General features: G+C 49.4%; 1 protein-coding gene across 3 annotated transcripts in view; it reads left to right on the top strand.

Annotated features, from left to right (window-relative positions):
• Positions 1-11,434: 11,434 nt before the first annotated feature.
• The window catches only part of TUB (TUB bipartite transcription factor), an 88,080-nt gene continuing 86,424 nt past the window's right edge, over positions 11,435-13,090 (top strand). For 2 of the 3 annotated variants that reach the window (XM_067038707.1, XM_067038704.1), the window contains exon 1: positions 11,452-11,594. In XM_067038707.1, coding sequence (XP_066894808.1) covers positions 11,539-11,594 — 56 coding nt within the window. In that variant the 5' untranslated portion in view covers positions 11,452-11,538. Of the gene's footprint in view, positions 11,595-13,090 lie in introns of all 3 variants that reach the window. The other variant, XM_067038706.1, reaches the window with a different exon arrangement.

The following is a 13,090-nucleotide window of genomic DNA, read 5'->3' as shown; positions in this document are numbered from 1 at the left end:
CCCCTGCGCCTAAAAGGTGTTGAGCAAGGGCCACCCAGGGTGGAAGTAAATTTCTAGGTACCTATGGCTCTTTGTGTAGCTTCATGGTATGAAGGCAGTCCTCTGAGGAAGAGGTGCAGGAGTTGGATTTTAGAAGCAAGAGTACATAAAAACTGTTGGTGAAAGTGAAAGGTGGGCAGGACACACATAGGGATAGGAAAAAGGGACGCAGAAGGATCGGAGCAAAGCACCAGTGTTGTCCTCTACACACCTCACTGCAGGGCCATCACCATATCCAAGCTTTAGGGGGTGATCGCAGCAAATGTATCAGACCAACTCCAGTTGCCCTTGCCTGAGCATTCAATCCCGAATCACGGGAGAGTGCTCCCAGGTCAGTAAATTCTCCCCTATCTAACGTTATATTCCAATCTCCCCACCCCAGTCCCAGCCCAACACCCTCAAGTTCTGCTCCCACATATGCTCTCCACGGGCCTACCACTGTGTATCAGACAGGGTTGAAGCAGAGGAGAACCCACTCTCCAAAAGAGGACAGAGACCTTTGTCTATCTTTGAGTGATATCCCTTCTAGCTGAGTCACATGCCCCTTTTGATGTCATGTAACTTAAATCCTGAAATTAGATTACTATTTACACGTCTCGTATTAGATGGTAAGGGAATGGGAGAGGTGAAAGAAAAATATCGCTTAATATATACACAAACATATTCATATCAGGAGAGGAAGAGCTCTTTCTACCAGCAACGGAGGCTCAGCATAATTTGGGAGTTCAAGGCCCCCACCTTCATCAAAATCTGCTCATGTGTCCTTATCCCAATTTTCAGGTCCTCCCCATCCCCAGTCTCTTTAACGAGACTCTGAGTGGTTGAGAATATAATTTGCATTATACTCTCAACCACCCAGGGGATTAGTCTCTGGATTTGGGTTTGGTTTTCAGGAATCTTGGCCCTGAAGCTACAAAAAAATAACAGTTTCTTTCAGGGCAACGAGAGAAGATTTTATGTCCCTTACCAGGAAGAAGACCTTGAACTAGGAATTTAAAACACTGACGTTATCATTTTTTCCCAGGTTCTCCCTCTACGCAGAGAAGCAAATGATCAACCCCATTATACTCTTTATTTTCACTAAAATGTTCTATGGCAGCAACTACTTGGTCATCCAAAGCCTTGCCTTCTATAGGCATTTGATTACCAATGTCTTTAGATTATAATTTGAGTAACTGTTTCGCTCTTGCATGCTATGCTTTACCATTGTCCCCTTTGCCTATGGAAATAGGGTTGTTAATAATTTAAAATCTAATCAGATCCAATTCTGGGTAATCCAAGCCAATTCAGAGACCTCATCCTGGAACCACTTCCCCCATAGCATTTGATTCAGTCAGGGGTCAATCAGAGACACAGAACAACTATGAGTGATAAGGAGTAAGGAGTTTACTATATGTATTAGACCTGACGGAATCACAGGAGCTGGTCTGGAAGAAGCTGAAGGGGAGATTTGGCAAGAGCTGGAGGAGCCACCAGCTTGGACGCTGTCCCGTGCCATCAATACCAATCAGCGACAGCTTGTGGAGCTGCCACAGTGCCTGGCCCTGCACAGACCTTCAGAGCATGTGTGTGCATGCCCATGTGCACATACTCACACACACACACACATATGCACACAGGCTGCTGCTTCTCTTCTGCCTCCAAATCTCACACAAACTGTTTCTTGGGGCCATTGTAACAGAACCAGACAGGGAGGGATGTTCTGGAAAACACAGTTCCAGCTTAGTTAATTTGACACAGTACAAAGCTACCATGTACATAAAGGCCAGATCTTTGGAAGGCTGAACCAGGAAGCAAGAGTGAGAGAGTGGAAAGAGTGATGCAAGAAAATGAGAAAAAAAGGAGGGAGAGAGAGAGACAGAGAGAGAGTGCCTTATTGAGCTAGTTACCTCTGTAGCAACCAAGGTGTACTCTTGCAAGGACCCCACGAAGAGCCATGTAGAAAGGCCAACCACCAGTTCTCCATACTGGGTGTTTGTCTTGGGATAACTCTCTTATACACCTGTGGCTGTCCATGCACTGTATTTCCTTCAAAGAAATTCCTGAGCCAGAAAAGCAGAAACACTCTGGCAGGTTCTTTAGGTGGGATGCTGGTAATATGCACAGAACTCTCCACCACAGCTGTACTGAAATCAGGTGGGTCTGGGGAGGGGGCACAAGGCACCACCAGCATTTGCTGCAGAGGGCTTGACTCCAAGAGCACTTATTGTCATAGCAACCCAGGTATCACTCACATCTGGGGAGGAAGAAACCTACACAAGGCCTCAGGGAGATTTGGAAGCAAAGGCAAGGTTTGAGCTCAGGGTTCCTACGCCCAGGCCAGAAGGTACTTTCTGAAGTTCTGCAATCTAAAGCATGTGTTACCAAAGGGAGAGGATTAAGTGATACACACTTTTAACAGTAGAGGTGGTTGATACCACCAGTGCTGAAGGGGGCTAGGATTCTGGGGTTCTCTGCCAAGGTAAGTGGAGTTTGCTAAGGTCTTGGCCCAGAAGCCAGCACCTTCAACTGCGGTGGGAGCAGGCACAGTGCCCTGGGCTGACCAAAGCTACTAGTGGTGCCTCCATTGGCCACTTCTGAGCCAAGAGCACTTGTCCTACAACCCCACCTGCACTCCAAGGCAGTGATGCATAAAGGGACCTTGCATATCAGCGTTTCTTCAGGGGAATGCACAGCTTTCCACCTCCACTGCACTGCCCCTTGGGCCCATTCCAAACTCCACTGGAAATCACATTTAAATCTGAAATTCAGTCAGTAGAATCCTTTTAGCAGGAGCAGCCAATGTCATTGATGTTGCTGAGTTACAAGCAACATCTAACTCAAGCTGGGACTCTTAGCCCCTTTACAGGCTAAGTTGGGGTCTAACTCAAGCTGGAACTCTTAGCCCCTTTGCAGGACATTTGGTCCTGTCAAAAACATCCATGAGCATATTTGGTCCCTGCCAAATGGTTTTGGACAGGACCAAATATCAAAGACCTTTTGGCGTGGACCAAAAGTCTCCACGGACATTTTGGACAGGACCAAATATGACAAAATATCAAGGACCATTTGCTGTGGACCAAATTTCTCATGGATGTTTTTGACAGGATCAAATATCTGTTGACCTGTCGCCCAGCTCTGAAGGCATTATCCAGAGAAGCCTTCTGCAAACTGTGAGAGGGGCTGCTTTAAAGGTATATTACTTTGTAGATGTGAGTTCTAATGGGGGCAAGTCGTCTCAATGTCCAGGGCCAACAAGGCAATATTGTTGGCTGGTCTGAACCCAAGGGAGAGGACAGAGGCCAGTGACAAAGCTTCTTTTGGGTCTGACTCTGCACCCAAACTGTGAGCCAGTCAAGGGAGGAGTCCATGTCACATTCTCAGTGCCCACCCCAAGATCTGGCAAATCAGAGCAAGTTACCACCTTGCTTAAAATCCTTCAATGACTTCCCATCCTAGACTTCTGGTCTAGGATATAGACCAGAATCTTTGTGGCTTTCAAGGGCCTGCATCACTTGCCTCCAGACCTCTACATCAGCTGTATTTCCCTCTACCACCAACCTTGGGCCATGGATTCCAGGTCCAGTGTTACCCTTTCTTTTTCTTAAACTTACAATATTTCTTTCCACTTCAGGGCCTTTACTCACGCTGCGCTTTGTGCCCAAAATGTTCTCATCCCCAACGTTACCTAATTAACTTATGTTAATCATTCAGATCCCAGCTCAAATGTTACTTCCTCAGGAAAGCCTTTTTGTATCCCATCAGACTAGACCAATTCCCTGAATCCCACCTTCCTGCACTTACATTCTCAGAGCATTCGCTACTTTATCATAGCTTTTTTTTTTTTTTTTTTTTTTTTCGCGGTACGCGGGCCTCTCACTGCTGTGGCCTCTCCCCTTGCGGAGCACAGACTCCGGACGCGCAGGCCCAGCAGCCATGGCTCACGGGCCTAGCCGCTCCGCGGCATGTGGGATCCTCCCGGGCCAGGGCACGAACCCGTGTCCCCTGCATCGGCAGGCGGACTCTCAACCACTGCGCCACCAGGGAAGCCCTATCATAGCTTTTTAATACAATTTGTTATTATGTATTTGAATACAAATGCCATAGTAATAAAGCTCAGGTAAGCAAAAATACAACTTTCCTTCTCTTTTCCTCTTACAAACAGCTCTTTAATACTCATTTCTACCAATGACAAAATTTAATCTTTCCAATTCAGGGTAAACTCAGGGTCTTCTGGAAGTTGCTCAATCTTGCTCTGGTGAATAGTCAATTCAGGATTCTCCTCCTACACAGAAAAGAGTAAACGTAGCAGATCTGAGAAGGTGTGCTTGCAAGGTTGGCCCTTGGCTAGCATCTGGGAATTTGAATTTCAGGAGGGTTCCCCCCATTTCCTGATAAGAATGGCTCACTGTGCCTAATATGTTTAGAAAAAATATGGTTTATGCTTTCTTTGGGGATTCCAACTTTTGGTATGTGCTAGGCAAAGGGTGCCTAAGCAACCAGCCCCCAATAAAGCCCCTGGGCATTGAGTCTTCAATGAGCTTCTCCGGTAGACAGCATTTCACAGATGTCACAACTTGTTGCTGGGGCATTTAGCCCGTCCTGTGTGACTCCACTGGGAGAGGACCCTGGAGAAGCTCATGCCTGGTTTCCTCCAGGCTTCAGCCCATGTATCTTTTTTCTCTGTGGATTTTGCTTTGCATCTGGGCAGGAAAGGACTAACTTAGCAGCCCTGGGTTGCTCAAACCTTACACATTCCAAAGAAAGGTTTGTCTTCAGGACTGGTCCTTAGCCTGGCTTCTGGGAGATAACCTCTGGCCCCTTAGAATATTCTGGCTGATAAGAGGCTTTGGGCCATGCTGCACCAGTTTGACTGGATAAGTTTATCCTAAGAAAATGACTTATGTAGTAAACTCTTCCTACTCTGGGGAGGCAGGGAAATTGTCATGGTAGCTGAGGTCAGTCATACAGGCATGGCACATCAATATGACTTACCCTCCATCATAAACCTTGGACACCAAGGCTTGGGCGTGATTCCCTCGTTGGCAACATTGTTGCTGGGAGAATCACATGTGTTCTCAGGTGACTCCACAGGGAGGAGTCACCTGGAAGCTTGCACATGATTTCTCTTGCTTTGCCCCAAAGCCTTTTCTCTTGGCTGATTTTAATCTGAATCCTCTAGCTATAATAGACCATAACCAGGAGGATAAGAGCTTCTCTGAGCCCTGCCAAGTCCTAGTGAAACACTGAGCCTAAGGGTGGTCTTTTGGACACTGACATAGTATCCTTTCCCTATAATAAATGATAGCAATGAGTAACAACTGTATAATGAACCCTGTGAGTTCTCTTAGCAAGTCATCGGACCTGGGGGTGGTCTTGGGGCTTCCTGTTATTCTCCATCACCCTTCTTTCCTAAACTCCTGAGAGAGGGGTTTCTGTATCATCCTATCTTCTAGGGAAAGGAAGGGATCTGATCCATGATCATCTCTGTAAGAACTAACTTGTCTCATCTGGTTCTTGTTGCCACACCTGCCAACTTTGTTCATGTTTGCCATCCCACTGTAACCTCTCTGGTCGTCTGTGCCCTGTACTCCGCATCCTCCTCACCCAAGCACTTAAGCCCATTTGGGTCTACCAGCCCTCTTAGCCCTTTCATTTCCCTTATAGGAAGCCCAGAACTTTCCATGGCATTTTCTGGCACCATATTAAGGAAAAGAAACTCCGGGAGGCTTCAAGACCATTAGTCTTGAATCAGCCATTGTTGATGTTCCCAGCTCTGGCAATGAATGCTGGGAGTAGGGTATCTGTTTCCTATGCACTAGGCTTCCCACAGATTTCACTGGGTTTTTGTTTCCCCAGCTCTCTGTATTATCCCGCCTTGGATTATTTACATCACTATAAATAATTGTGGCTCAGAAAGAATGTAATGTTCTTTCTAAAGTTATCTAGCTAACTCGCTCTTAATATTCAAACTAACTGCCCATCTATTTTCAGATTTAACTTTTGAAAATTCTCAATCATTGATGCATTAATTTAAGAGCACTCACAATTATAAATATTGCAACATTGAGTCATGCAATTATAAATATACATGGCAGAATTTTAACCTATAAAGCACATGAACTGATTTTTCCTCCTAGTTCTGCCTAGAATGTTTGAAATATTTGAAAGTGAATGTTTGAAATGTTTGAAATATTTGAAAGTGAATATTCAGATGTTAATAATAAATCCAAACAAGGTGCCTTCTTCGCACTCTGGAGGTTGTATGCAAGTTAGAGGTGACGGGAACGCCCACAGTCACATGATTACTGATCATTCACAAGTTCAGGGTTGCCTGATATGGCATTTGGTGTCCTGGCCTCCAACAAAGCTAACAGCCAAATTGGAGTTTATACATAGTTTCTGTCACTGCTTTTTCTAGTGAGACTAAAACAAAAAACAAAAAGCAGAACAAGAACAACAAAGTATACAGACAGCTATTTTTCCCCAACCTTTTCTTTTTAATACCAGACCCTGAACTCCTGACACTCAACGCAGCTTTTCATTGCAGAGTCAGCTCTTGCAGTTGCTCTTAGAATCGCTACCAGAAATTTAAAGAGCATTTTTGTTGTTGCTGTTGGTTTGTTTACTTGTTTTGGAGCTTCAGAGTTGAACATTGACACTGACCCTATCTTTTCACAGTCAGCCCTGCCTGGCCCCTTGCTCAGGCTTCCAAGAAGCCCAGAGCACGCTTCTCCCGCATTCAATGAGAACCAGAGCTCTCAAGTGTGGGATTACTTACTTGGGGAGATGTAAAGGCCTGTTCCTTCCTTAGACAGTGGAGTCGGGGACGCTAAGAAAAATTACCTGTCAATTTGTGTGGACTTCTGAGATCTCTATCCCCACCCCTTTCTTTCATTTACAGAAAGCCCTGAGGACTCAGAGTAGCGTTGACAGGGTGCTCTTGTGAAGATGTTCCTGCCATTGTGCCCATTTGGGATGGAGAGGAAGGGGCTGGTGGTTGATGGGGGAGGTTGTCATGTGGAGGTTGTTCAGCTGAGGCTGTGAAGGTGAAGCCACCGCTCTGTGAGTGTGAGCGTGGGCCCGTCATATCAGCAAGATCATTCAAAGTGCCCGTCACCCGGAGATGAGGCCCAACTCTCTGAAATGGACACCTTCACCTCTTGACCTTGGGCATGCTGGTGTCAGGATGACTAGGGAAGAAGTCTTGTAAGAGAGTCTACCTTTTGGAATAGGAATATAGATATCTACAGATGGCCAGAGGAAAGGCATAGGGACCCTGCATTTATGCATTTCATGTGATGGCTCTGCTTACTTTCCCGTAGTTGTTCCTCTAAAATTAGTGATGTCATTAAAGATCTAGCCTGTTCTAGATCTGCGAACATGGGGACTGTGTCCACCAGGGCCAGATTGTTAAAAGAAAAGCATTGCCTCTTAGGGTGACATAGGGGTAGCAATGGGAACAGAAACTGAAGGGAGAGGATGAAACTTCAGGGCGCAGTGGAGGGTGCACCTAGTTCTAGGCAACAGGACTTTCTTCCAGGGTTTTACTTTGCAGAGTATGGAACTTGTTTTAGGATAGGGAGTGGTTGCCCTTCATAGCTTTCCATCTCTGTTACACCAGAGAATTTTTCCTTCCAGGTTTGTTCTCTGGGGACATAGACTCCCAGGTCCCTGTTCCTCATTTTGCCACGGTGGACCCTTGGTCCTGGGTCCTCTTTTGGATTTCTCTGCTGCTTGTTTGTTCTCCCAGAAATGTGCTGGACAGTTTGGCCTTGCATGGCTGAGGGATTCCACCTTACTGGAGGGTAGCCAGGACCCTAGTTCCAGGACCACTTGTCCAGGCACTTCTTCACCGATAGTCCCAAGCCCTCCAGCCTTTGAAGGTTACACTTTTCTTTAAAATGCAAATAGACTATTTCCAATCTATCTCCTTTTATTTGGGGAAGGCTAGTATGCCCTCCCTAATATGCCCAAGGATTTCCAGGAAGGGGTGTGTTCTCCTGGTCTCCTTTGCCTTTGCATCCCTGCTCCTGACTTAATTCTTAATCTCCCACTAACTGCTTGGCTTGCTGTCCTTCCACTCCACTTTGTCTCACATGTGGATGGTGCACTGCCTTCTGCATTGTCCAAGCATCATTTCAACAAGGTGGTGGTGCATACATAATCAGACCTCTACTGAAGGCTTGGAGATAACGACGCAGCCCCACACAGCAGGAACCAAGTTAAAATATCATGTTAGACATCTTTGTTCTTCAGGTGCCTTGGTCATCCCTGCCTAGGAATTTCTCATCAGCTACGTCCCCTTTTGGACCCTAGCCTTGTGCCATTCACCCCCTCTTCCTACCCAAGCCTTTCTACTGTATTCCCTCTCTCCAGACTTATTCCTCTCACCCATTATTTAACTACCGTACAACAACACCCACATTCCTCTTGCTTTACTATGCAGGGCAATTGAGTAGCCTTGTTGCACCTCTTCTGTGCAGACTAGTTGAGACCCTTCCTCTCATAACCAAAAGGCCCATTAATCAGCTTTCAGGGAAAAAGCACCAGCTCCTCTGAGATGAATTCTGCCTGCCTGGTTATCTCTGGTATAAAACAACAACCATTTCATAATGCTCACAGGTTCTGTGGGTCAGGTGAGGGCATGGCAAGGATGACTTGTCTCTCCTCCATGATGTCTGGGGCCTCAGCTGGGAAGACTCAAGCAGCCGGGGATGACTTGAAGGGCTAGAGGATGTAATCTTCTGAAGGCTTCTTCACTCATGTGTCTGGTGCCTAGTTGTGGTGACTTGAAGGCTAGGTCAGCTGAGACTGTCAACGGAAGCATCTACATGTGACCTTTGCTTATAGCTTAGGCTTCCTGACAACATGGCAGCCGCATGGAAGTCAGACTTCTTACACGGTGGCTCAGGTCTCCAACGAACAAGGGAACACTGAAAGGCCTCTTATTACACAACCTCAGAAGTCACATAAGCATCCAGAATCAAGGCAGGGTAACATAGATTTTACTTCTCAATGAGAGGAATGTCAAAGATTTTGTGACCATGCTTTAAGACTGCTGCACAGCTCCCTCCCACAGGATGCTGACACACAGCTCCTGGCATTGGTAAGGGTCAAGGGCCCTTTCTCTGGGGCTTTGTTAGGCTCTTCCATCTGCCTAGCCCAGGGTTCCTCCAGGATATCTGGAATGTAGCTTCCCTTCAACTTTCAGCCCTGGTTCAGGACACCTGGTTTTGGGCTTCTTATTTGTACTTCTTATTTGGGTGTCAGGATTGGGAGATGGAGGTCTGGGAGTCCAGTACACCTGCTATTGGCTCTTACAGCTATAGAACTCTTGTCTTTTGTCAACAACCTGGTTCCCTGGGGGGTTAGAATCTGTGTTTATTATTACTACCTCCAGGGGCTTCTCCAAGGCAGGCTACAGGGGCCTGGTAGTCAGTGCCCAGAGTGGGTCTCAGGAGGTCTCTGTGGCTGCTGACTCTGAGTTCACATGGGCTGGAGTGGGTGATGCCGCTGGAGCTGGTCCTCTCTTATTGTGCGAGTCCCTTCTGAGGTCCTCTTGCCCTTCATCAGTCCTTTGGAGAAAAGACATCTTCGGAGGCTTGTCTTATAACATATGGGTCAGAAGCAGTGGCTTCTGGTTCTGCAGCATTTGTGGGAGGCCCCCGCAAACTCCGCACGTTCTCCAGATAGGGAAGTTCAGCCATCACCCCTACCCAAACAGTGAAATAAGCCTTCACAGAGTTGCAACAAGTTGATTCTGGAGTCCCAATCCACCACTCCTGAGGTTATGGGTGTGTCAAGAGTCTTGCCATCAAGATGTGGCTCAGAAGCAGTAGTTCTGTTTGGGGGGGCAGACCATGCAGGTCAGTCTGTAAACCCCAAAGGGGGTAACAGTGGCTGCTTGCTGCATACAGCGTTCTGCTGAGCACCCGGCCCTTGGCAAATCTGGTTAATGATGCTTTGGGGCAGGTCTGAGTGCGTGGCAAATTTCAGAGGCAAGTTATGTAAGTGAGAGAAGCTGGCTGGCTGGGGCCTGACGCTGATGGGAGAACACACACTCCCCATTAAGGACAGCAGCCACTTCGCTGCTCTGTACCTGCTGTGCTGAAGGCAGACCTAGAGTTGCCAGATTTTCTTAGTTTTCAACACAGAACAAAATCCCAGTCTATTAAATCTCCCAATTTTTGTGCTGTTAATGAAAAAAAAAAACAAAAACCTGTTCGGGACAAACGAAAACGCCTTTGTGAGCAGGACGCAACGGAGGCTGTGCCAGCTGCAAGCCCTGTGACCCTCAGGGTTAATAGGTAAGGCTAGCTCCATGGGAGTTGACCCTGATCCTTGGATTAGTGTAGCTCAGGCCCTACCGCCCTGCCCTCCACCTCCAGGGAACCTTGGCACCTCCACCCGGGCCTTTGCTCTCAGCGTGTTAGCGCAGCCACCGCACAACAGCGGCACTGGAGGGCCCTTCTTAGTCTTCCGCGACCTCGGCAATAAGATTATACCTGTAAATCCCCGCAGGCAGCAGCCCAGGGTGGGGGAAGGGAAGGGAAAGAGGGGCGGGGCAGACCGACAGCCAGGCTGGCTCACTTACTCCAGACCGCCCCACCCAGCGGGCCCCTCTCCCATAGACTTTCCTCCCTGGGCCACCCTCAGCCATGCGTAAACGAAGTTAAGCCAACACAGCTGGATTTTTTTGTTTGTTTGTTTTCCTCAAAGGATTTTTGGTAGTAATGAAGGGAAAGCACAAAGGAAAACAAACAGAAAGAGATGGCTGGAAGTGGGAGTGTTTACAGAGCTTGGTCCTCGGAACCCAAGGGGGCCACAATATGCCAGGGGAATCTGGCGGGGAAAGAGGGAGGGAGAAGTGGATTTTCACTCGGATAAGGAGGAGGCTGAGTCTCGACAGTTTTAGGAAGGGGGCACTCCAGTGGTTAAGGGATTTCCCTGCTTGGGGGGATGGGGGCGGGGAGACGGCGGGAATCTTTGAAATTCTAGGATGGGTATTCCCATTCTTGAGAAGGGGGGCACTTGGCCGTGGCAGGTTTGAGGGGGTGAATGGGAAAGGAGGGGGCATCTCCGTCCAGGGTGTCTGTGTTATCGGCATTTATCCCGGACTCCTACGCCAGCAGGAGACAGGAAAGCCTCTAAGTAGTCCGGGTCCCGGGAAGGTTTGAAAACAGCGGTGCCCTAGTGAAGCCGGAAAAGATGGAACGGTTGCTATGGCGACGTGGGGCACACATCGGAAATAAATAAATAAGCAGTCCAGGCTGCAGCAGCCGCGCCCCCGCGGGACTCGAGCGCGGGGGAGGGGGCCCCTGCGGGCCCGGGTCCCCGCAGCCCGCGCGTCCCCGCCATTGGCAGAGCCGGGGGAGGGTCACCCCCCCCGGGAGTGGGGGCGAATGGTACAGTCCTCCTCCCGCGCCCTGGCCGGGGCCGCAGATAGCAAGCGAGCTCAGATCCCCGCGCCGCTGCCGCCGCTGCCAGCGTACCCCGAAGCAGAGTCGTGAGGCGGAGATGGAGGGAGTCAGCAGCCACCGGACCCTGTCTTACAGCCGCTGGAGCTACGACAGGTAGGGCGGGCGCCTGGAGGATGGGCTCCGCCAGGACCTCCGCGTGCCCCTGCGTGGGCGCCCTCCGACGCTCGCACTTTTGCGGGAGAGCGGGCGCTCAAGCCCAGACCCCCCAGGGTGTACTCGGACCCTCGAGCGTCCGGGACATCGGTACCGAGAGCCTCGGATGTCCGAACCCGGAGCCGAGCGACAGTGTCCTCGCACCCGCGGGGCAGAGCTGTCAGGAGGGCACCGGGGCACTGGGCCCCGCGAGCTGGCGCCCATCTCCCCCCTCCCCCATTCCCACCCCGGCTATCCTGCGGGTGTCAGCCGGCTCTGGAACAGCGCAAAAGAGCTTGGAGGGACTGCGGGGCGGGGTGGGGCGAGGAGGGGCGCCCCTCAAGTCCAGGCCGCGACCCCCTTGGCACCGCCGCCGCTGCCTGGGTCTGCGCCCCGCGGGGTCTTCGGCGGGGACAGGGCTATAGCCCAGGGCCGAGTGCCCTGGGTCGCTGTCCGGGACCTGCGAGTCGCTGCCTGTTGGGCGGAGCTGGATGGCAGCCCGAGGCCGGCTATCGGGGCGCCAGGAGCGGCACCGGCGCCCACTGGGTTGCCAGGCTCCGTGCCAGCCCCGCGGGGATGCAAAGCGGTTGCCGGCGCGTGGGCGGTTTGGAGCAGCTCTCCCCACGCGCTAGTTCTGGAGGAAGGGATCATCCATCCTTACTGATGAAATGAGAGAAAGAAGGACAACGGAATGAGTCGGTCATAATACAGAGTAGATTTATTCTGAGATTTTTGTCCTTTCTACCTTTTTTCGGCGTGTTAAATAACACCCTTCTTTTTAAAATGAGGTCATGATGATATTAAATAGATTTCTGATGTTGTTGTTAAAGTCCGTAACCCCACGTCAGTCTCCAGAATTCTGAAGTTAAATGTTCTGATCCATGACCCTAAATGGTGAGGGCTGGAAGAGAAACTTCATTAGCCGGGCCGCTCTCACCTCCCTGAAGTCTTGCTTCCTGCCATCCTCCTCTTCCCTCTGCTTAAAACCTTCCTGCATCTCTGACAGCCCTGGTTTTAGAGATTCAGAGAAACAGGTGTCCCTCCTGCCCCAGGCTAATTCCCCTGAGACCCTTCCTTACCCTCCCTCCCTGGGTCTCGCCTCACACTGACCCCATCTCTCTTCTCCATCTTCACCTTCCCCTCTTTACTGGCCATCTCCCCTCAGCTTGTAAACCTTTTCGAATCTGTCTCGTCTCCCTCTGCAAGATGGGTGCAACTGGGTCATCCCTTTCTTCGCTTTCATTGCCTTCTTTAAGGAAAAATATCAGTTTGATTCTGTTTCCTCATCAACCCTTCATTGCACAATCCTAGCAATCAGCCTGCAGTCTGCCTCACAATTCTAGTGAACTTGCTCTTTTGAAAAGCAGTGCTCTCAATGGAGAGGAACTCTGAAATGATAGGAATATTAACCTTAAAAGAACGAAACCTGAGACTGCCCTGGTGGCACAGTGGTTAAG

Source organism: Kogia breviceps, chromosome 7, assembly GCF_026419965.1.
Source record: "Kogia breviceps isolate mKogBre1 chromosome 7, mKogBre1 haplotype 1, whole genome shotgun sequence".
Taxonomy (NCBI): domain Eukaryota; kingdom Metazoa; phylum Chordata; class Mammalia; order Artiodactyla; family Physeteridae; genus Kogia; species Kogia breviceps.
The sequence above is the reverse complement of the archived record's forward strand: the minus strand, read 5'-3'. Positions and strand labels throughout refer to the sequence as shown.